We start from the raw sequence: 22,481 nt of genomic DNA on the forward strand, positions 1-22,481 counted from the left end.
TGCTTTTGAAAAAATGATCCTGAGCAGACCCGTCTATCATAAAGCCTTGCTCATGTGATCTCTGGAGTTTACTGATATTCAAGACATAAGTTTGACTTGAAATGTGGTTTTGCTCAGAAAAGTGACTTTGTAAAGCTGGCTTTATGAGGTTCCAAATTCATTATGTTGCCATGATTTCCAGAGCAAAAAGGCTTACTTTACAAGTAAACTGATGCTTATTCTAATTACTGTTCCTAAATATTTCCACCTGAAATCAGCTGACATTCCTTCTGGCACAGCTTCAAGGAGAATAAAGATTCTGTAATTGGAACTGAGTTGTTGAACTGAGTTGTTAACACTTCTATAGATTATGTGCAAGGCAACAGAGAGGCTAGTTTGCTGACCCCTACTCGTGTTGGGTTCTGAGAGGCAGAATAGGAATAAAAATAACTTTTAAAGAATTTGGGTTATTCAAGCAAATTGACTATGTACACACAAAGAAGGGATGGGTCAAGTAAGGAAGTGCAGTGTTTTTACGTTATCACTTTTCTGATTGATGTTGGAACAATCCTTCAAATAAAATGGAAAGATGTACAGGTTTCTAACTTCCTTTTTACCCAGGGAATAAGCTAAGATCTCTTTCAGGGTTCTGTTCAGATTCTGCATGGACCATTAGTTACCACTGAGTAAATTCCTGGATGACATCGGGCAGGTTGATATGAAGAACATGGGCTAACAAAATCACTGGTTTGACTTCAAGGCTATTAATCAGAAAACAGGCTAGCAAATGACTTCCTCAGGTTGCGGATGGTTTCAGCTTTTGCCTCATCTTCACTGGCATTCCCCCGCTGAGATGAGTCAGATATGCTGAAGGTGTTTGTCAAGGACTGGGACTTGCTGAAACAGAAAGAGGAGTTTGTGCTTAGCAAGAATCTGAGGTTTCATTCAGGCACGGAGGGTGGGAGAAGGTGGTACTTTAAAGCTGGCTGTGTGATGCTGTGTGTTGCAATTGGAGCAGTTAAGTTTAAAACTAGAATAAGGGACTGAAAAGGGCAGTGGCTCACTGGGAAGTCACAGGGGTCCTTTACAGGGAGGGAATGACTGATATTCATGGTCCAGGCTATGTTCAGAGGGGTGGGAAAGTTGAGGAAGGATTTTCAAAGCCTTCATTTAAAGAAAAAAACAAACCTAAACAAACTCACAAATCAATATCAGCTATTTGAACTGATCTCTCTCATTAAAGTGATTGGAATGACTTCCACTGAATACCATGACAGCTATACTGAGCAGCTGGCCATATCCAGTAACATTTATGGTGCCTCCCTGTACTCCCCTTAGTGGTTCTGGCTTGTGACTCCCCAACCTGAAATATGTAATACATACCTTGCAGCAAACCTGTTGTTTCAAAAGCTCAACAAACAAATAATAAAAATACAAATCCAGCAAGTGAAAAAGGTGAAGGCCTAACCCTACCAAGGGATTACTGCCTCTGGCCAGATGAGAGCTTACTTTCAATGCCACCTTAATGGTTCCTGCTCTGGGCAGCTATCTCAGAAGATCAGGCACATTTCCAAGCTCTCGCTTGCCCCCTGGCAAAAGCTGCTGAGGCCAGATTTAAGAGTCCGTTGGTTCATTTGGCAGGAAACCCAATCATACCTTATCTGAGGGTTGGTATAATTAGCAGTGCACCAAGCCTTGTCTAGTAACTTAGGACTGGAAAGGACTTCTGGGTCATCAAGTCCAGTACCTACTATTACATGCAGCCACCTCAAGTAATCCTGTACATAACCATATCAAGCTCCATTTTAAGGGTATTTAATCTGTTCTCCAATTGACTATTCTAGACCTTTGTTCCTTTGGTCCCAGAACTTTGGACCTTTGATCTCAGGGTCAAAAAAACCCATGCTAAAAAAAAGTGGGGTGGCGCACATGGCGGCAACAAAGCTCCACAAGGCTTCCAGGACCCCAGGTAAGACTGCCGGGCCAGCACAGTTGCTGGCCCCAGCCTCCTCTACCCCACCCAGGGTAACCTACTGCACACCAGAATGTGCATGGCAAGGTGTGCCGGTGCTACTCATCCCTGGGGAAACAAATGTCTACGCTTGAATGGATGCGGCCTTGATGGTTAGGGACCTTCTTCTAATATACAGCCTAATTGTATTTGTGGACAGTTTATTCCCACTTGTTTTTGTGACTACACTGCCTTGCTTACATGAAATACTTCTTGCAAAGGTTTCCCACTGCTGCTGCTTCCATGTTTGCTCCAAGCTCGAGAGGGTCCAGAGAAGGGCCACCCACATGATCAGGGACTTACGTGGCAAGGCATATGAGGAAAGGCTGAGGGATCTCGGACTCTTCAGCCTAAAGAAAAGAAGGCTGAGAGGGGACCCGATTGTGGCTTACTGCTATATCAGAGGCGAACATCAGGGGCTCACTGAACAACTGTTCACCAGGGCGCCCTGGGGGAAAACTAGAAACAACGGCCACAAACTCCTGGAAGATAGTTTCAGGTTGAATATTAGGAAAAACTTCTTTACAACTAGGGTGTCCAGACTATGGAACAAGCCCTCCCCAGAGGTGGTGCAATCATCTACCCTAGAGGTCTTCAAGAGAAGACTGGACAGTCACCTGGCTGGAGTCGTCTGACCCCAGATGTCTTTCCTGCTCATGCAGGGGGCTGGACCCGATGATCCTTTGGGGTCCCTTCTAGCCCTATGATTCTAACAAAGGTACCGACAAAGAGAAACTATCAAGAATTTAAGCACTGTATTGTGTAGGCCTGCTCTACTCCAACCAAGTGTTTACATCAGTCATGACCAACTGCATACAGCCTAATTTATCCTAGTGCTTGCAATTTTACTTCCAAGGGTGGGAAATTTTTAAAGAGTCTTGTGTAGACCCTAATCCCAGAGAAAAGCAAATGAGTGACTTGTCTAAATCCCTTGGGCAAATGAGGCTCTGAGGGGAATATTCCTTGTCTGAGAGGATGACAGCTGTGTTGAGTTATTGGGGACATGCTGGGGAGGAGAGGCAAGGAGAAAGGAGCATGGGAGTGAATGAAAAGAAAATATGAAATCTTTGAGACTCAGAGAACCTCTTTTTCCCCCCACAGAAACGATCAAACATGCCCCAAGTATGCCACTGTTGCCTAGACCTTCATCCCTGAGCTGTCAGGCAATGGAGGTCAGCGAAGAGCTGACATTTGTGCCAAGCTAAGGCCCTTTTGGCAACAGCCCCTTCTCCAAATCTACTAGCTTCAAGGGTACCTACTTTAGATGTGGATGTGGAGGGGCCTGCTGCTTGGACATTTCACCCAGGCTTTGTGGACCAGGAGCCCGTCCTTGTGCAGGGGGCCGAGGCTGTTGTGGAGGGAAGGTGCCTGGCTTGGAGGCCTGAACTGGGGAGGTCCCAGGGGCTGATCGTGATTGCTGTGGGGATCCAGGTGACCTCTGTTGTTGAGGTGAGCTGGACTGGGGACTTTGGGGCTGCTGTCCCTGAGGAGAGAGCCGTTGTTGGGGAGGTGCTCCTGTCCGGGAAGATGGAGATCCCTGAGGCTGACGTGGACCTCCTGAAAAGAACGTATACACGAGACAGTTACAAGGTGCAGAAGACATGCATCAAACAAGGAGCAGATGCATGGGCCCAATAAAGAGAGAAATATTTGGGGCTCGTTTCATGCAGAGAAATTAGGAACAAATCAGTTATGGACACCAGTCACCATTAATTTGCATGCCATCGGCATCGCATCCACATCACTGGAGTTGTTACTGTTTCCTTTAACACTAGGGAAGCCACTGCCTTCCTTTCCCCCCAGTAGAGCCATCTTAAGTTGCTGCACTCTCCCTTGTGATCCATCTTAAGGTGCTGCACACTCCATTTCTTGTCCTTAGTGAATATTATATATAAGTTTGAACTGTGAGAGAGGAAGGATGGAATCAGTAGGAAAATAAGCTCCCCTGCCACATAATGGAAGCAGTGTCTGCTGGTTTGAATCAGCAGCTCCTCCCTCTGGATAGGGCTGATATGGCACTTGTATACCATATCACCAGCTATGCCTCTTTATACCATATCACCAACTGTGCCTTTTTACTATCCCATTATCAGTAGGTGGATGCTTCAGCATTTCTTAGGTAGGAGAGCCTCAAAGCAGAAGTTGGATGTGACTTTTTAACCACCCTACAGACACAAATTTATGCTCTTGACAAGTGAAAATAGACAAAAGAGTGCTCCGTAATATTTTATCCAAGTCCAGCCTAATAGCTAGTAAAGATCCTGTAAGAACTTGGTGCAAAGGTAAAGTTGTTATTCCAGTGTCCTGCCCAAATTCCAATTCAGGCAACTCCATTTTGCAATCCTAGCTTCATTTTCAAATGCGTGTGCTCTTCTGCTTTATTTCCTGTCCTGAACTGTGTGGAGCATTGCTGTGAACTATTAAATAGCTGCTTACTTCACTACGGCACTGGCAGCAATTTCAGTGATGAAATATTTCTGTATCGTTTGAACTGGATGCTAAATTGATCCATCTGGGGCAGTAGTTGTCAACATTTTTAGATTTAAGGCACCCCTGAATAGGCTCAAGGCACCCCTTGGAAAATACCAGCTCTTAGTTTCAGTCTTTTTTTATTACCAAAAATAATAGAGCCATTTTTCTGTTACAAAGAACTCTTAAAGACCACAACTATGGATTTCTATTTGAAATCTCTGGGTTTTTCTTGTGCATCATGTTTGTAAACCTAGCGGTACTAACATTGCGCAGCACCCCATGGCACCCTTGAGAGGATATTGAGGCACCTTAGTTGGGAATCACTGGTACAGGGCTTCTGTGTTTTTGGTTATAGAATATAGTACCTTGAGGAGGTGGTCGTGGCTGGGACAGTTGTCCAAGCTGGGGTCCAGGCTGAGGCTGCATCTGTGATTTCATTGGCTGAGGCTGGACTTGCTGAGGCTGCAAAAACAATCATTACAATCAACAGAATATCTCAACAGAGAAGTCCAGGAGTGATTGAGAGAGGTTTAGACTGTTGTAGTATTTTCTAAACACATACACACTCCAGCATTTTGTGCAGTAAGTCCATAGTTTGGTGTTGGAGAGATGACTAGAAAAAAGAACTGACACTGTTTGCTAAGAGAGAATGATAGTGAAGTTAAAATATTTAACTAGTGCATTTAGGAAGCCAGAAACTGTCGAAGTAGATCAGGCACAAAGTCCATCTATGCCATTCTTCTGTCTCAGCCAGCACTAACCATTTTCAAGAGAAGACATAAGAAGTCCATAGTAGGCAGCTGTGGGGTAAACTGCTGAGGACACTGTGTCTCATCCTGATCACCAATATTTAGAGATCTTATGCTCCAAAGTTTGAAGATTTAATATCTGTACCACACAACTGGTATAATTATAACCATTCTGGATGTCTTTGCTATTGATATAAATGTCCACATTTGCTACACTCTTTGCCCCTCAGGACATCTTGCAACAATGTGTTCTAAAGTTGAATTCTATGTTGACCAAAAAGCTATTTCTTTTTGTCCATTTCGCACTTTCATTGCATGTCTCCTTGTTCTTGTGTCAAGAACCAGTGAGAACAGAAACTGCTAATCTACCTTCTCTGGAATGTGTTCAGGCCCTTGATCATTTTTATCACTCTCCTCAGAACTCCCTTCAGTTCTGGTCAGGTATAATTAGGTACAATTATCTATAGTAATACCACTGACTTTATATAAAGGCATTATAATTGTCTATGTATTGTTTACTATCTCATTCTTTTATGTGTCCTACCACCTGGTGGTTTGATATGTTTTACTATAGCTATACACTGAACAGAGGTTCTTACTGAGCTGTCTGCAAAGATGCCTTAGTCCCTTTTTTGAGCCAATACAGTTAATTTAGAACCCTGCACGGGATCTGGATAGTTGTATTCCCCCCCTACCCAGTGCTTTATTTTGTATTTATCAGCACTGAATATCATTTGCCATTGTGCTGACTTGGCATGTTTAAGTCTTTCTGAAGTTCTTCACAGTCCTCCCTGTTTCTGATTAACCTGAACAACCTGGTGTCATCTGCAAAGTTAGTTATCTTTCTGCTCACCACCTTCCTTCAGATAGTTTATAAATATATTAAACAACTGGGGCTGTTGTGCAAAGGCCTGTGCCCTAAATTGTCCAAAGCTATTGTCTAACTAAGCCTGCTACATAAAATTGTTTAGGAAAGTCAGGAAAGTTGGAGACAAATAGACTGGTACAAATTGGACTGCTTACATTAAAAGGACACTGATAAAAGATACTGATAAAAGGACACTGATAGTCCCGGGTTTTTCAGGGCAATGAGCCAGAAACAGGAGGAAATGCTTATAATTAAAATCACTGAAATGTGCTTCAGTTAGTTAACATTAATGGGGTGAGGATGCCAAACCATCTTGGACATAGCTTATCTGAGGGTTACTCAACAAATAGGATTCTGCAAGTCACCCACCCTCATGTGTCATTTTCCTTCTCCACCTTATTTCTCTCTCACTTTATCTTCCATCTAATAATCAGCTGACCTAACCAAACAAAATGGCACCACCTTTTGCAATACTGCTGTTTACATATTACTAGAGAAGCAGCTAAAACAATTCCATAAACTGCCTTACACTGGTCCATTCAGGTCTCAGTCTTGAAGTGGCTGATAAAGCCATGTGATATGCCAGTATTTCTCCAGCAGCCATGTTACAAGTGAAAATCTGTGCCAGAGTGAGAAGCTGCATTTTTTTTTCTTTGCTATGCTTTTCTCTCTCTTGACTACTTGCCTTTTAAAGAAACCAGGGTCAAACTTCCAACAGCAGCAAGACCAGCTCCAGACCATTTCAATTAACTTTTTCTCTCTGCAAAAAGTATAGTTAATGCCATCTAAAATATTATCTAAAAGACTATCAATAAGGGCTTCTCAACAAAAAAAATCTACAGGTAAAGGAAAAAGGAATAGAGGATATTTTAGGATATTATAAAGAAAAATAATCTTCCTTAATACTTTATATTCTAAATGCTGTGTTTTTCCTTCTTCCCCTCTGTCTCTTTAATAAAGGGTTAAAAAGATTTTTTTTAGTGGTGGCTATCACAATAAGGGGTTTCCCAAACCTCAGTGGGCAGGACTGCTCTCCCATACATAGCTTTCCAATATGTCAACAACACCCATGAAGGGATCTCTAGGCTGGCTTTGCTCTTCTTCCTCTGCCTGGGCTGTGCTGCTGGAGTTCACAATAAGGGTTTCATCAGCAGTGCAATTATGGCATCTTGCTACAACTCCACAGACATGAAATCAAGCCCCTTTAGTCTTATATCAAAGTAAATGGTTGTAAAAGGTTACATGGCCACTTAAGTTGGGAAGTCAAAGGCAGCTGGATATAACGCTAGCTATATCACGGCATGGTGTGCCACTGCCTACGGAACAGGTATGCCTTAACTTTATGGGTCATTAGGCTTGTAGGACCATTGGCTTTTTCTGTCACAATAAGCGTAAGCCAGAGGGAACAGTCAGTCCTGTAGAGAAAGCCCAGCTGTGGGGATTGGGAGTGTCCTGTTAGGGGCTTTAAAAAAGCTACATGAAGAGTAAGTGGGGGCGGAGGAGAAAGTGGGTTGTGAGCAGAATATGTGGAGGGGTCAGGCTATTGTGCTGGGGCCAGAGCCAAAGGTGCTCCCATCCTCGTGTCAAGAACAGGGCAGCAGGGTCCGATTTTGTTTGTTGATATGTTTGCTTATTTGTTGCTTAAAGACTTTTATTTGGGAAGACTGGCTGAGGAACTCCTCAGGGAGGAAAGCCAGCCAGCAGGCTAGGTAACCTGCTTACACCCTGGAACACACACAATCATTTCATTTTATAACAGCGAATAAGAGTTTCATTAGCATCTTGTCCCTCATTCAGCCCAAGTCACACCCTTTTAAATGTAACAGAACCAATACAAAATTTGAAGGTACTATTGTTAACCATTTGCTATGGTGAACACTGATCAAATACTTGAAGGGCTGCCATAAAGAAGAGGGAAAGCAGGTAGGAGGATGCTGACGAATGCCTTGAAGTTGCAGCAAAGTAAGTTTAAATTGGATATCCAGAAAAAAAATTCATGCCTTCCTCTGTAGCAGGGCATGTGGCCCTCTACCTGGGATCTCTTGAGCATATATTGAAAACATTTCATAGAAGCAGGACATTGCCTGTTGTGGTTCCCTTGCTTTACCTGTAGTAGGTTAGGGTGTTAGGCCTGTGTTGTTTTAGGGTTGATGTGTTATGTAGAGTTTATATTATTGTCTCTGTGGGATAGTTTGAATAGGAATGATCCTGCCTCAGGCAGGGAGTCGGACTAGATGACCTCTGGAGGTCCCTTCCAGCCTTACTTCTCTATGATTCTCTACGATTCTACGATCAGTAATGGATTCCTTGGTTTCTGTCTGTAAGCTAATTTATGATCTATAGCAAGAGTGTACCTTTTACCCCATGACTACTAAGTTTCTTTAGTACCCTTTTCTGAAGGATGTTGTCAAAAGCCTTTTGGAAGTCTAAATAAACCAGATGTACATTTCTCATTCACTCACTACTTTCTGGAAGAATGCTCAGTGAGATACTAGAGAAAGAATAACAAATTCTAGGAATGGTGCAAGATAAAAGTTTAAAGAAGTTGTGACTTTCAGACCCAATCGGATCATGATCTACCAGCTTTTTTTATTCTGTTTGTAATGGATGTTTCAGACAATTTGTCAGGAGCAGATGCAAGTTTACCAGTCTATAAATTCTTAGACCATCCTTAGAACTTGTTTTAAACATTGGTTTACATACACTTGCTATGCTCCAGTCCTCTGAAACAGTAGCTGTTCTTACTAAGAAATTACATGTTTTTGTTAGTAATTTAGCCACTCCACTCTAAGCTCCATCAGAACTCCTAGACAAAAGCACTTGGCTTGGTGACTTATCACTTTTTTAAATATCACTTTGCTTCAGTAGCTCATCTGTCACTTAAGTCTCTGGGAGTGCTTCATCTCCAGCTACCTCTCTGACGTCCTCAGGGAGACTGGTGCAAAGAAATTGGTTTCTCAGAAATGTCCTTATCTTCTTTATTTGTTCTATCCAATTCCTGATGATCCAGAAAACACACCGTTTCTTTAATGGCTTCCTGTTTCAGATTCTCGTAAAGGATCTCTTGTTTTGTTCTAACCCTTCTAGTTATTCACTTTTCAAAATTCAACTTGGCTCTAATTCCTTATTACTTATTGCCTGCTGTAATTAATACCTCTGTTCAGTGGCTTCACTAGGATCATATTTCCTTATCTTGATGGATTTTTGTTTTTCTGCAATATGTTCTCAAACCTTGCCATTAAGCCATGTTCGTTTACTTTTTCACTTTCCTCATTCCTTTTTTGTTCAACAGTACATTTGCCCTCTGAAAGACTTATTGTTTTCCTAAGTAGCATCCATGCTGACTCCAGTGGCATAAGATGCCTCTAAGGAGCCTCAGGGGCTTCATCAACAGTGAACAAGACCACTTGGTTTGGTTTTATAAGGGACTGAGTCGTGTTGCTGGTGATCATTTTGGAATATCTTCTTATTCTCTGTTTTCATTATAATCCCTGCAAAAAATATCAGACTTCACTTTCCCTAGAGGGAGGAGGATATAATCCATCCAGCCTTTGCCTGGCACAGGTCTGATTTACTGAGTTTATTTTATGCCGTGCTATAAAATTGATTCTGCTTTCCTAGTTCACTGTTCTGTCACCTCTTAGAGCACCTCACTGGGCATATTATCATCTCTTGCCATCATGCTGCCCAGCCTAACTCACCATAGCAATAACTGCCCCTTTGCTTGCACAGATGTCCCTAATCTGTCCCCTTCTACTTCCACTCCCTCATCAACTTCCCCATCATTGTCCCCACCTCTCAGCAAAGTGTTGACAGTATTTGTTTCTAATGATACTTCTTTTTATAGAGATGTGTACTCATGGTAAGTCTGCACCAAGTCAAAAGGTGCAGTTATGTGTATCTATACATAAAAGCAATGAATGCTTTAGACTAAGACAATGATTCCATGGTAACATGGAGAAACACATTTTTCATGGACACACCATGAAAGATTTCTGGAAGAGCTCCCCCTGAACCAGTAACAGAGGACTATCCTGTACCCTCCACTACTATCTCTTCCCAGCATTATAGTAGTATTTAGTCTCCTGAGGCATTTGATTGGCCCAACACCCAGGGGAGCATGTGAAAACATTAGCTTGCCTGAAAGGCTCTGTCTGTCCTTACCCAAGGCCTTAGAGGTGAGGGGATAGATCCTGCAGTCACAAGAAGCTGAGCCATTTTGGAGACAACTAGATCAGCTATGAGTTGCCTGTCCTCCTCCACATGCTCCCCGATAAGGGGCATTGAGCTGTCCATCACCTATGTGAAGAGAGAAAAGGACAATTAATAAGGAGCCTTCCCTATGGTAGGGGAAAGTCTAGATCCACAATATCACTCCAAGTTCCTTTATGCTTCCACATCCCCAACTGCCTATTCCTGTCATTTCCCTGTATTCTGAAGTGTAGTTGCCTGGCACCATGATGGGACCATTTCTCAGGTGCTGTGAAGCAAGGCCTCCTGGTAGCTGATGCCTAAGCCAAAGGCTTTTTTTTTTAAAGGTTTCTGGTAGCTTCTTTGAATGACTGCACACACAGTAGTTTCTTTCTGCATCCTAAGTGGTTGCCTCATGTTTTTCAATGATGGGTGTTATTCTGGCCTGAACACAATGCATTACAGGCACACAGGACATGGGAAACAAACTGCAAGGAAACCTGCAGAGATTAAAGCAAAGGGTATTGGAGCAAACCAGGAAAGATTTGGTAGTAATCAATGCAAAGCTCTGAACCTAGGGAGAGGAAGTAAACAGCACAGATGCAAAAAAGACAGGATGTCACCAAACAGCAGCAACCATCCGAGGACAGTAAATTTACTCTCGTCTGGCCTCCTTTACAGCGTTCTGATATTGCTGTCATGTAAACAACCTATATACTTGCCTCTGGGAGTGTGAGGAAGCAAAAGTTTGCAGAGGAGTGAGGCCCTTGAAAGGTCTTCTTATTTAAGAAGTGGTCCACTTATCTAAGAAGGGTGAGAATTGCTACTACAACATCATCAGAAAAGTTGCCTGTCATATTTCAAGTGCTTTACAAACATTAACCAAACCCTAGATGAAAAAGTTCAGTATGGTAGGGTGCATATTACCTCATCAAAATATTATATAGCTAAAAATAGCAATGTTAAAAACTCAGAAAAGCAGTGTTAAAAGCAGCATTGGTCTGACATGGAATTGACTTATACTCAAACAACAACCACAGCCATACTAAAGACAGTAAGAGTCGACTCACAGAGGGAAGCAGAAACACTGGCATACTTGTCTTCCATAGCTAGCCTTAAGGTACTCTCTTAAAGGAATTCGTTCATAGAGGGACCATCTAACATGATATGGATGGCTTCATTTACAGATTAGTCTTCAGTGCCGTCAGTTGGACATCATTTTTAGTTTGTGTTCCACCTAAACTCATATGGGGCTCTGGTTACAGTTGTGAATAGCATTAGGACCCAATGAGAAGTTTCATATCAAACTACATTGCTTTCTCCATGTATGACTTAAAAGGTATATAGGAGAGGTAAGGAAATTAAATAGGACAGGTCAGATAAATGTATTAAAGGCTTTCAGTTCCACAGCTATCTCCTCAGAGGTAACTGGGTTGGTGGTTATACAGATGTGGCAGCAGTGGCCAGGAGAGCCATAGAACATTGGATTTGGAATCCGATCCAATTATTATCAGGGATTCTTATCAGCATATAAACCCAAAGTTACCTCTCAGATCTTATATGGCACCGAAGTATGGGGTTGGTTATGCCACTAGTAATGATGTAGACATACCTCAGAACAAGTTTCTTAGGGCTCTTCCGGCTCTTCCGCCCTCAACTCCTGCATCTTTTCTGAGATTAGAGACAGGAATGGATTCTATTTTAATTAATATTATTATTAGAATGGCAGGATTTAGATTTAAAATCCTGCCCCTCTTGCCATCTTGTCTGCTTAAATTATGCTACATAGAAGATATTAATAATCCCCCTCCTCTCCAATCATCCTGGTTAGCTTTTCTTTCTTGCACTTTTGCACTTTCTGGGATGGGATACTATTTCAAAGATAATGAAAAATCTTTCTCTCCCATAGAAAAGGTTCAGGTTTTCCAGAGGATATGAGATATTGCCAGGGAGAATGATTTTGCAGTGGTTAGGGCTACTCACATTGCCCCTTTATATAGTCTTTGGAAATTAGATCGGGGGAGAGAAAGGTATTTACACTTCGATCTAAATAATAAATGGTGATCCTCTTTGACTAGACTCAGGACCAAACAGATGCCCACAGCTGTTCTGGCTGGATGTAAATTTTCCATTCTAAGGGCTAAAAGATGTTGCTCAGTCTGTCTAGGAGTTGTGCAAGATACTATCCACTATGTATTAGAATGTTCTTTATATAATGACATAAGGAGAACCTATTTATTACTGTACTTGCAGAAATCGAGACATTTATCAAACAGAGAGAAATTAATCTGGCTTCTACAGCAAACAGATCGAAATGTAGTAAGCCATCTTGCAATTTTTGCTTCAAGCCTGAGGCAATTAGAGTTAAATATCCTTTATTACTGAAATAAGTGACACATTTTAACATTAGATTTGATTTTATTGTCCCAGTTGTGGATCCATAACAAAATTATAGATTCATGTCTTGATTTACTACTGTATTGATATTAATAATGTTTTTATGTTGGCGGGCTCTGTTTTTAGTATAATATTTGGAATTTGGTTACTTTGTTCAAACGTATTCATTCGTAGATTTCATAGACATTAGGGCTGGAAGGGACCTTGGAAGATCATCGAGTCCAGCCCCCTTCCCCAGGGGCAGGAAGTCAGCTGGGGTCATAGGATCCCAGCAAGATAAGCATCCAAATGTCTCTTGAAGGCGTTCAATGTAGGTGCTTGAACCACCTCCGGTGGCAGGCTATTCCAGACCTTCGGGGCTCAGACAGTGAAGAAATTCTTCCTTATGTCCAGCTTGAAACAGTCTTGCAGGAGTTTATAACCGTTCGACCTTGTCATCCCTTGGGGCGCTCTTGTGAACAATCATTCCCCCAGATCCTGGTGAACACCCCAGATAAATTTATAGGTGGCCATCAGATCACCCCTGAGCCTGCGCTTTTCCAGGCTGAAGAGTCCCATAGCTCTCAGCCTGTTGTCATAAGGTCTGTTTTCCTGACCTCATATGTGTGGCTCTTCTCTGGACTCTCTCAAGCTTCTCCACATCCTTTTTGAATTGTGGAGCCCAAAACTGGACACAGTACTCCAGCTGCAGCTTCACCAAGGCCGAGTACAACAGGAGAATGATGTCCTGGGATTTGCTTGAGAAGCATCTATGGATGCAAACCAGCATTTTGCTCGCTTTACTAGCCACAGCATCCCATGGAAGGCTTATATTAATATTATGGTTGTATGTGTGTTATGTCGTCTTCAGGAGCATGGCATTTAGCCAGAATCCTTAATAATAATAAATTGAAATTGAATTAGGGATTCTCACTGGCCACGTCTACACAAGACACTAACTCGTTCCATCATTTAGTACTCGCATACACAAATACTAAATGACTGTGCAGTGACTGGCATTACTGAACAGTAGCATCCCTGAATGGATTTATGGTGATGCTAACTGCACAGTAGCTTGTTACTACTCTGCAATAGCATTGCGTCATGCTTTGTGCCATGTGATACTAGTGCACAGTAGTAATGAGCTACTGCACAGTCAGCATCTTGTGTAGACGCAGCCACTAGCATGTAGCTCTGTTGGTTCCTCTGACAGGTGTTCCCACTTCACTTGGCAATGCTAGAACCAGCATATAAGGGGATAGGAAAGCCCCTTAAGTGTTAACTCTACTTACTCCCTCAATCTAACTACATACAGGTTGATTTATGGCCACTAGATGGTGCCATTATTCTCCTTAGCAAGCTATCATGCACTAAAGTAACTTGACAGCTGCCTAGCTTGTAGTATAGTAGATGTTGTGATATTTCTGTATTGAAAACAATATTTTCTTACGCTCAAATGTTGGGAATTGCTTCCCACAGCCATTGTAGCAGCAACTGATATAGCAGTTGAAGCGTAAAGGGAGAATATTAGTTAGAAACAAAGCCACCAGAGGCTAAATTAATCCTGTAGCAAGCCTACCTAAGCCAAAGGAGTTTCATTTGGCATCCAACTATTAATTAGTGATTTCTGACTCAACTTATTTCTGTGGGACTGAAAGAGGACAAACACTGCACTGGGCTAGCACTGGAGAAGGCAGGGTGTGGAACAGGCTGATTAGGAAGGTAATTTCTATGGACTACATGATGTTTTCAGTTACTGTGCTTACTTCATGTTTCTGCAATTGGCAGGATCAGAACCTGGCCCTGCACGGGTGAAATAAAACAAAAAGTAGGAAGAGTTGCAATGCAAACAGATTCCTCTCATCTCTTCCTGAGAAGCAGACTGAAGAACAGCCAAGTGAAGGGAGAAGATGTCGGCACATACAGACCCTGCCTTTGTAGTTGCCCAAGGTCAGCAGCTGTCTCCTGACACAGCTGCTGTTGCTTGATAAGGTATCACAGAGGGAACGGAAGGCGGCAAGGCAGAGAAGAGATCCTGGAAAACTCTTCCTCCCCCTTCTTTCTTACACAGAGACCTGCAGGCTGGATTTGTTATTCTGTGTTCTCATGGATGAAAGTTGGGTGTTGGGTGATTTGAGGGAAGGAAGGAAACAGATGATTACACATATCAAAGGTGCTGATAGGAAAATAGTGAAAGCATGGACAGACCTTCGTTCAGGTGGCAAGACCTTGGTAGCAAGCATGGCTGGGGACAGAAAGCTTTGCTCTTGCAATAGACAGAGCACAGCTGGGTACATGGCCAGAAAGAGAACAGAAATACAGAGTCAATCCAGTATTGATTATTCTTTAGTTCCATGACTTGTCTTAGTAATGCTTCATTCTGCAATTAACCAGGCATTATTGTTTTTTTTTAGATACAGAAATAGTCAGTGTCTCCATTGCTCACCATCCAAATGTACCTAGCATGAGGAGTCCTTTTGAAACCCCAGCCATTCATTTAGGTACCTAACTGGAAGCTGAACTCTTCTGAAAACCTGGCCTCAGTTGTGGGTTCTGAAATTCTAGCCATGTGACAAAGACCATCAGAGCAGAGAAAAAACAAGGCCAGGGAGCTGAGACAAATTCGGAGCTCCCGTGTGTGAATGAAATCAGCGGAAGGCACTCTAGGTCTGAATTTCATCTTTAAAATTAGTGGCGCAATGTGGGAAATAAAGGTGGTGAGATCAGCTAATAGAAAAGGGCATGGTGTCAAGCTGAAGGTAAATTTATAGTAACTACATCAAGTTCACAGAACATGCACTTTTCCTTCCCTGGGCTCATCATTTCATCTCTCCTGATTTGATTCTCTATTTGCCACAAGCAATTATGATAAATCTCAAACCACAGGACTGCCCATCTATCACTTGGTGAACATTTCTGACAGAAGTTTTTCATTAGGAAAAGTCATTCTTTAGCTCGGCCATGTTGTGCAAATTCACTATTTATTCAGTGAGCATTGCAACAATTTCTAACAACCCAACACAGAAAAATTCTCTCTCTCATACAGGAAATCTCAGCTGTTTGTAAGAAAGACATTCATTTCTGGTCAAGAAAAACACTCCAGGAACTGAAGCAAGGGATAGGAATTCTTTCCCAGCTTCTTCAGAACCGGCATGAAGCAGAAATTGTGCCTGTTTTGCTTTATTTTACTCCAGTGTTTCTCAACCCGTGGGTTGTGACCCAAAACTGGGTTGCAAGAATATATAAATGGGTTGTGAACAGTCATGGAAAAATGTGGAAAATCACAGATATTCTTCTTTAAAGAAGAAAAATGTAGGAATCTGTGGGTTTCCTCTTGCAGACTGGCAGAGTTCCAGCCTGTAAGGGGCTGCTTGGGGCTGCGGGGAATGGGCGGAGGGCGATCAGGCAAGGGATGCCACATGCATGTGTGCAGGCAGCATAGAGAGCAGTTCCCCAGGGGGGGACATAGATGGAGAGCGAGGGGGCACAGGCAACGCATTGGGGAGGCATGGAGGGGAACATGCTTCCCAGATTAGTGCACCTACAGCGGGCATGGGGCTGCAGCCTGGCTGAACCAACATGGGCAGGAGCCACCTTCATGGCCCAGGGGCGGGAGCTGGAGGGCAGAGCTGGGCAGCAAGACTTGGTGGCTGGGGCCTGGGGGCAGGGGGTCAGGAGTGAAGGACACCAGCAGGGCTGGGGAGGCTATGGGTTGGGAGTGAGGGGCACCAGCAGGGCCAGGGGGCTACAGGTTGGGAGTGAAGGTCACTGGCAGGGCTGGGAGGGGTTGAGACTATGAGTTGGGACTAAGGGGTATTGGCAGGATCAAGGGCTGTAAGGCAGGAGTGAGGAGCACTGGCAATTTGCATTGTGCAAATTGCACAATGATGATTGTCACTTGGAGTAATGGAGGGCCATATGTTGATATTGCTGTTAATGTTTTCCTGTTAGGTCACTGGCAGGGCTGGGAGGGGTTGAGACTATGAGTTGGGACTAAGGGGTATTGGCAGGATCAAGGGCTGTAAGGCAGGAGTGAGGAGCACTGGCAATTTGCATTGTGCAAATTGCACAATGATGATTGTCACTTGGAGTAATGGAGGGCCATATGTTGATATTGCTGTTAATGTTTTCCTGTTGATGTCGATTTCCATCTTTAAAATTAAGACTGTTGAGCTGCTTTAACTTGAAGCATGTGATAAGTTTTTGAGGCCAAAATACTTGGGTGATTTCTACTTACACTATTTACTGGGTCAGGACTGGTCATCAATGCTTACAAATGGGTCCTGGTACAAAAAAGGTTGAGAACCACTGTTTTACTCTGCTCTATTTGGCTTCCTTTATGGTCAATCTGTCTGGGGCTAAACTCTTGGCATGGCAGGTCCTCTGGGCTAAGTCCTCAGTCGGTGCAATCTGTTTTTCTTATTCGAAGATAATGTGGCTCTTTAATTTGTACCTGATGAAGCTCTTGCTCTCTCTATTTTTCCAGGGTGGATTTCTTTCATTGTGTGCAACAAAGTGAATATTGTAAGGGCAGGTTGGTACTCTCCGCATAGTGACATGCATACACAGAGTATGCTGAGGTGAGTTGCCATCCCTTACCCCAGAGACATACACTGAACAAAATGTGTAATCTCCCATTCCTTCATTTAGAGGCAGATGTGTACACTTTTATACACAGAGCCAGGGGTACAGAACTCCACTTCTTACATACAAACACATGCACACACAGGCAAACACATACAGAAATGCAGGTGCGTAAACTTTCTTGGTTAACCCTTTCACACAGGCAGGCCTGCGCGCGCGCACACACACACACACACACACAGATATAAAAGGGCATTGTAGGATCAGTGCAGTGAGTGTTTTTAAAGTAGCTGCACTTTTAAAAAGTTGCCGATGACTTCCACATAGGAGCAGGAGTGACAGTTGTCCCACTGTCATAATTTGGAACAGGCTAACAAATGTTTTCATTGCTGGCAGTGCACTTGCATCGCATGCCTTTTGACAGGTCACTGGTCCCCAGAGATTAAATGCATAATGCTGGAATGTGCAGTCACTACAAGGCTCATGTGTTCTCATCAGTTTCCCAAACCTCAGCGGGTGGGACTGCTCTCCCACACATAGCTTTCCAATGTGTCAGCAGCGCCCATGAAGGGATCTCTAGGCTGGCTTTTGCTCTTCTTCCTCTTCCTGGGCTGTACTGATGCAGTTTACAGTAGGTCAGATACGGAGCCTCTCTTCCAATAACATTGCATAATGACAGAGGACACTTGCTCAATTTCCAGATTTTCTCGGCCCCAAAGAGGATCTTAAGTTTCTGCTTTGATCTCCCTGCCAGCTTTTCTTTATCCACCCTGTCCTGATGACCTGATCATGTTACTCAACCCACTCCCAAGCTGAGCCTCACTGGAGTGGTAAGGCTCATGTGGAACCTATGTGTTCCACAGTTTGTCTTGCTAATGTGATCCTGGACATGACATCCACAAGCTCTGTCAGGGATTTGTCTCCTTTGTCTGCTATCTTAATAAACTCTGAGATATCCATGCCCTGAGTAAGACAGTGAGGCTTATTCCCAATGCTTAAAGACCTCTTTTTTATTGTTTTGGTTAATTATTAGTTTCTGCATAGTATGTCCCCTGCTCAAACTGACTCTTAAACCTGATCTCTGAGCCTGACTCCCAATCTTTATCTTAACCAAGGAGTCCAATCGAATGCATTAGGCTGCTTGACTGTGATTCAGAATTTATATATGGGCATATTAATTGAAGAAAATATCCAGGCATCTAGGGACAGAGTATATATGTGGACAGAGTACATGTGCATGTGTGAGCATGTCAGTGTATACACTAAACCTGGTGAATATGGGGGTGTACAGAGCTGGAAACATATTGGTCTAAAGGAACATGGTCTCACCTCAATGATATAGTCTTTCCCATCCTTGCTGTGGACGGCTTTGACAGCACAAATATCAAGACCTCCAAACATCTCTGCACAGGCATCCGCCCAGAGTCTGTACCTGCAGAAAGGGCATAGACACATGGCTTATCTGGCTGCTTAAAGATCAGAATAAGCAAGTTCTCTTAGGAGACAGCCAAACCTTCCTACCAAATACAGGGACAGATGACTTTCTGCCTCTATGTATAGAAACTTTGGACCATAACACTGGCTGGCAAGGAAAGCTATCTCCCTGGGCCACACCCCTTCCCCTTCTGTATAAGCGATGGATAGTGCAAGCAGGAGGTCTAGCACAATGAAACCTCCCATTCTCCTTCATTCCATACCATTTCACTCTTCCTTCTTATATGCCCTCCAAACATTCTCTTGGCATTTACGTGTGTCAAATCTTCCCCATTTAATTGCCAATTAGCCCAGCTACAAGTATTTAGTTCAATTAATCCTCCCTCAGAAGTAATTTTTTCTTGTTCTTCCCCAAATTTCCTCCGCTATGTTGGCAGTCTTCTGATGCTGAGATACCCAGAACATGAAAAGCTACAAGAGAACTTGATAAGGAAAAGCATCCATGTTTTGTGACCTGATGCCTTTGCATACACAGACTCATAGGCCAGGTACAGACATTACACTTTTACAGGTATAAGTAGTCGGAAACCAGTCTATACCTGTAACAGAACAAAAGTATGGCAAACAAAACCGGTCCATACCCATAACAGAAGTTCAGCACACACAAACTGGTTTAAAAATGCAGAACCTGGTCTAAGATTTGCTCCCCCCGGCCCTCTCCACCCCCAATGGTGAACGTGTGGTCTGTTTACTACTGATCTAAACTACGCCGTTTACAGGAAACCTCGTAACTTAGACTGATTCTGTCTTGGGCTTTTTGAATGTCTGTACCTAGCCATAAGGCATTACATTGCTTATTTGTATGCTCCATATCATCACATTGCAAGCCCTAATGAATTGTTCCCAATCACCTCTGTATGTCTGAGACATTACTACTCTCCAGGTATTTCCCTCATGTTGAAGGTACAGTGCTATGTGAGAGTGATAGCAGGATGTACTATGTGATGATAGGTGTCCCTGCTCCCAGCTGTCCCAACAATGGAACATGAGCTGGCATGAACAAGAAGCCATGAATGATGCAGTGCTGCTCTCAGCTGTCCCTGCATTGGAAGATTAGGTGTGGGGGGACAAGAGCGGTATTATAATGGGGACCACACAGCTGTCCCTCCATGGGAAAAAAGAGGGACTGAGCCTGGTTGGTTTTTCTTTCTGTGCAGCTGTGCTGCTGTCCTGACTCTTCCAATTAAAAAAAAATCTGAAAGAAGATTTTTGAGAAGGGTTGCTGCATGGGGCAGCTGAAACAGGAGAATACTGAAAATCTCAAAGCTGCACTTGCAGACTAATGGGGGATGAGAGTTTTGGCCAATTAAACTTTGCACTCGAAGGCAGGCAGAGCAGCTTGATCCTCATGGTCTAACAATCAACTGACAGGAACACAAGGCTGCAGATGGGGGAGGAATGAAAACGACTTATACAAGTAAGCAAAGCTTCTCGGCTGTTCCTTGTCCCAGTAAGGAAGCAAAACATAGCTGCCCAAACCCTTGCAACTGGGTTGCTCAGCTGTAAGGCTACATCAGCCCTTATTACTCAGAAAGTTACACAGCTTGTACTATAAGGATAAAATCCCTCTGGCAAGTCAGTTCTTTCCCACACTTGACTGGATGAGGAGGAGGTATCAGGAATGCATTGTTTACAGTGCGGATAAACCCTGTGAATCAAGCAGGTTGCTCATGGACATGTGGTAAGCTTGGTGAAGCCAACTCATCAGCAGCTGCAAGTGGATGCTGGTCACAAATCACAGAGTGTTCTCCTGGGAGCCATGGGCATTACTGAGGAAAACTGCAAGGTGCCTGGTTTCAAAATCCAGGCTAGGCCACAAATGAAAACAGGTAAGTAGCCTCATGGAAGTCATTGTAGGCTATTTGTCCATATCAACTAGCCTCCCTCCATAAAGGCAAGATTTTCAGCTGGGCCAGTTGAGCATAGGGATGCACCGAAACAGCTAGGTAGCAGCCAGGACAGGAACAGCAGGTTAGAAATGAACACTTTGGTAGAGGTAGTTACATGTGTAAAAGAGTTAAATTTGTGCAGGATTTGCCATCATTATGGCTTGCTGTAGCTACAAGTATCAACTCATCAGGTACACTCCAGTTCGGCAAAGTTTTTAAACAAGTCTTTAAAGTTCATCCCTATTGAGCAAAGCACTTAAACATAATCTAAACTTTAAGTGTGTGCTTGTGTCTCGTTGACTTGAATAGGATTTAAGCATTTGCTGAATGGTCTGAATAGGGATGGACTGCTAAATTGGGGTCTTACATGGACATCAAATTCACCCGCTAAATACAGCTAAACCTGCTAGCAGTAAAGCTGAGCTCTCTTGCTGCACAGAAGAAATTCTACCTCCTACACCATCCAGCTTCAGCAATTTTGTAATGACTTTCCTTCTTAAGCAGGGCCCAGAAGTATTCAGATGCCACAGCCCAATCACTGGCCCAAAGATTCACCTTCAATATCAAGTTGAGGATCAGTTTTGCTCTTCCTCTTTTGAACTCCTTCCTCCTCTTCCTTACCTCTCTGTCATAGCGATCTGTTCCAGCATGGCCGACCCCGTGTTTGCCTTCCAGTTTCCAGAGATGGACGTTCTCCTGGGAACAATAAGCCGATCACAGGGTGAAAATCTAACTCTGTGGGAGTTGTAGTTTTCAATCCTGACTCTCTGCCTCACTTCTAGGAAATTGGGTGGGGGCCTTCGCAAGGACTTTCCTTTCCAAATCCTAGACACAATGCTCCCTAAAAACTCTGGGGGCCTGGAAAATGACAGACTCAAACTGAGAGGTAGGAACTGAAAGGTTTGAAGCATTTTGAGTCTGCAGCAGGAGGAGGAATCTGTAATGGCCCTCCATTATCAAATCTCTCCTTTTTCACCCATCAGGCCATGGGAAGCAGAAGTGTGCGTAAAAAGGCCTCTGGAATGATTAATCTTGTGGTTTGTACTGTACAATACCCACTGGAGGTTTAACTCTCTGTGACAAGATGTGATTGAAAAGCTGCATAAAAGTCACATATGAAATACTGAGTTTCACTAGGTTGGTTTAGATTGTGGCCACACCTGGAGAGACTGTCCACGCACATCTTTTTTTTACCTGCTCTGGAATATACTCACCAGCTTCTCTCTAAAAGCTTTTTAGAACTGTAAAATGGCTTAAGTGTTTCTTTTGTTGTAATTGGCCCTTAATATCAACAGAAGATATTGCTGCTTGTCTTCACCCTTGTCAAGTGCCCAGTTAGTTCATTTCATTGCATTTAAGTAGAGGGCGGACTTTATAGAGCAGAGATGGGCAATTATTTTGGGCAGAGGGCCTCTGAGTTTTGGCAGGCCATTGAGGGCGACATGACAGGCAGCCAGGGGCAGATAAATATTAATTTTCTAAATTTTTTAGGGGCCCTGCAGGCCAGATAGAATGGCCTGGCAGGCCACATCTGGCCCACGGGCCGCATTTTGCCCATCCCTATTATAGAGCATGCAGTGGTACCACTTTGTGTTGCAAATCTGTGAGATCTTGCAAGCTGGGCCAAGTTCATATGCTATGACATAAGAGGTGGGGAGGTGAGTGTGTGCTGGGGCACCTGCATCCCCCTTTGATTCCTAGTCCATCCAAAGTTTAAACCAACTGCCTGGCAGTGACAGCAGCATTTCTAGTTAGGCAGTGCTGAGGGAGTCACTTGACTTCATGGCTTCTTATAACTACTTGTTCCCTTCAAAATTCTTTATTTTCTTAACAACCTTTTCCTTTGTAATGGTCTTGATGTTCCACCA

The 22,481-nt window shown here is 43.3% G+C and overlaps 1 protein-coding gene across 1 annotated transcript in view; it reads right to left on the reverse strand.

Moving 5' to 3' along the window:
• Positions 1 to 370: 370 nt before the first annotated feature.
• SYN3 (synapsin III) overlaps positions 371 to 22,481 on the reverse strand; it is a 364,275-nt gene continuing 342,164 nt past the window's right edge. The window contains exons 9-14 of the mRNA XM_014521984.2: positions 21,235 to 21,309; positions 18,560 to 18,662; positions 10,244 to 10,378; positions 4,828 to 4,924; positions 3,250 to 3,547; positions 371 to 876 (exon numbers count right to left, since the gene is read on the reverse strand). Of these exons, the coding sequence (XP_014377470.1) occupies positions 744 to 876; positions 3,250 to 3,547; positions 4,828 to 4,924; positions 10,244 to 10,378; positions 18,560 to 18,662; positions 21,235 to 21,309 (841 nt within the window). The 3' untranslated portion in view covers positions 371 to 743. The remainder of the gene's footprint in view (positions 877 to 3,249; positions 3,548 to 4,827; positions 4,925 to 10,243; positions 10,379 to 18,559; positions 18,663 to 21,234; positions 21,310 to 22,481) is intronic.

Source organism: Alligator sinensis, unplaced genomic scaffold (genome assembly GCF_000455745.1).
Source record: "Alligator sinensis unplaced genomic scaffold, ASM45574v1 scaffold409_1, whole genome shotgun sequence".
In the NCBI taxonomy this organism is placed as follows: Eukaryota; Metazoa; Chordata; order Crocodylia; family Alligatoridae; genus Alligator; species Alligator sinensis.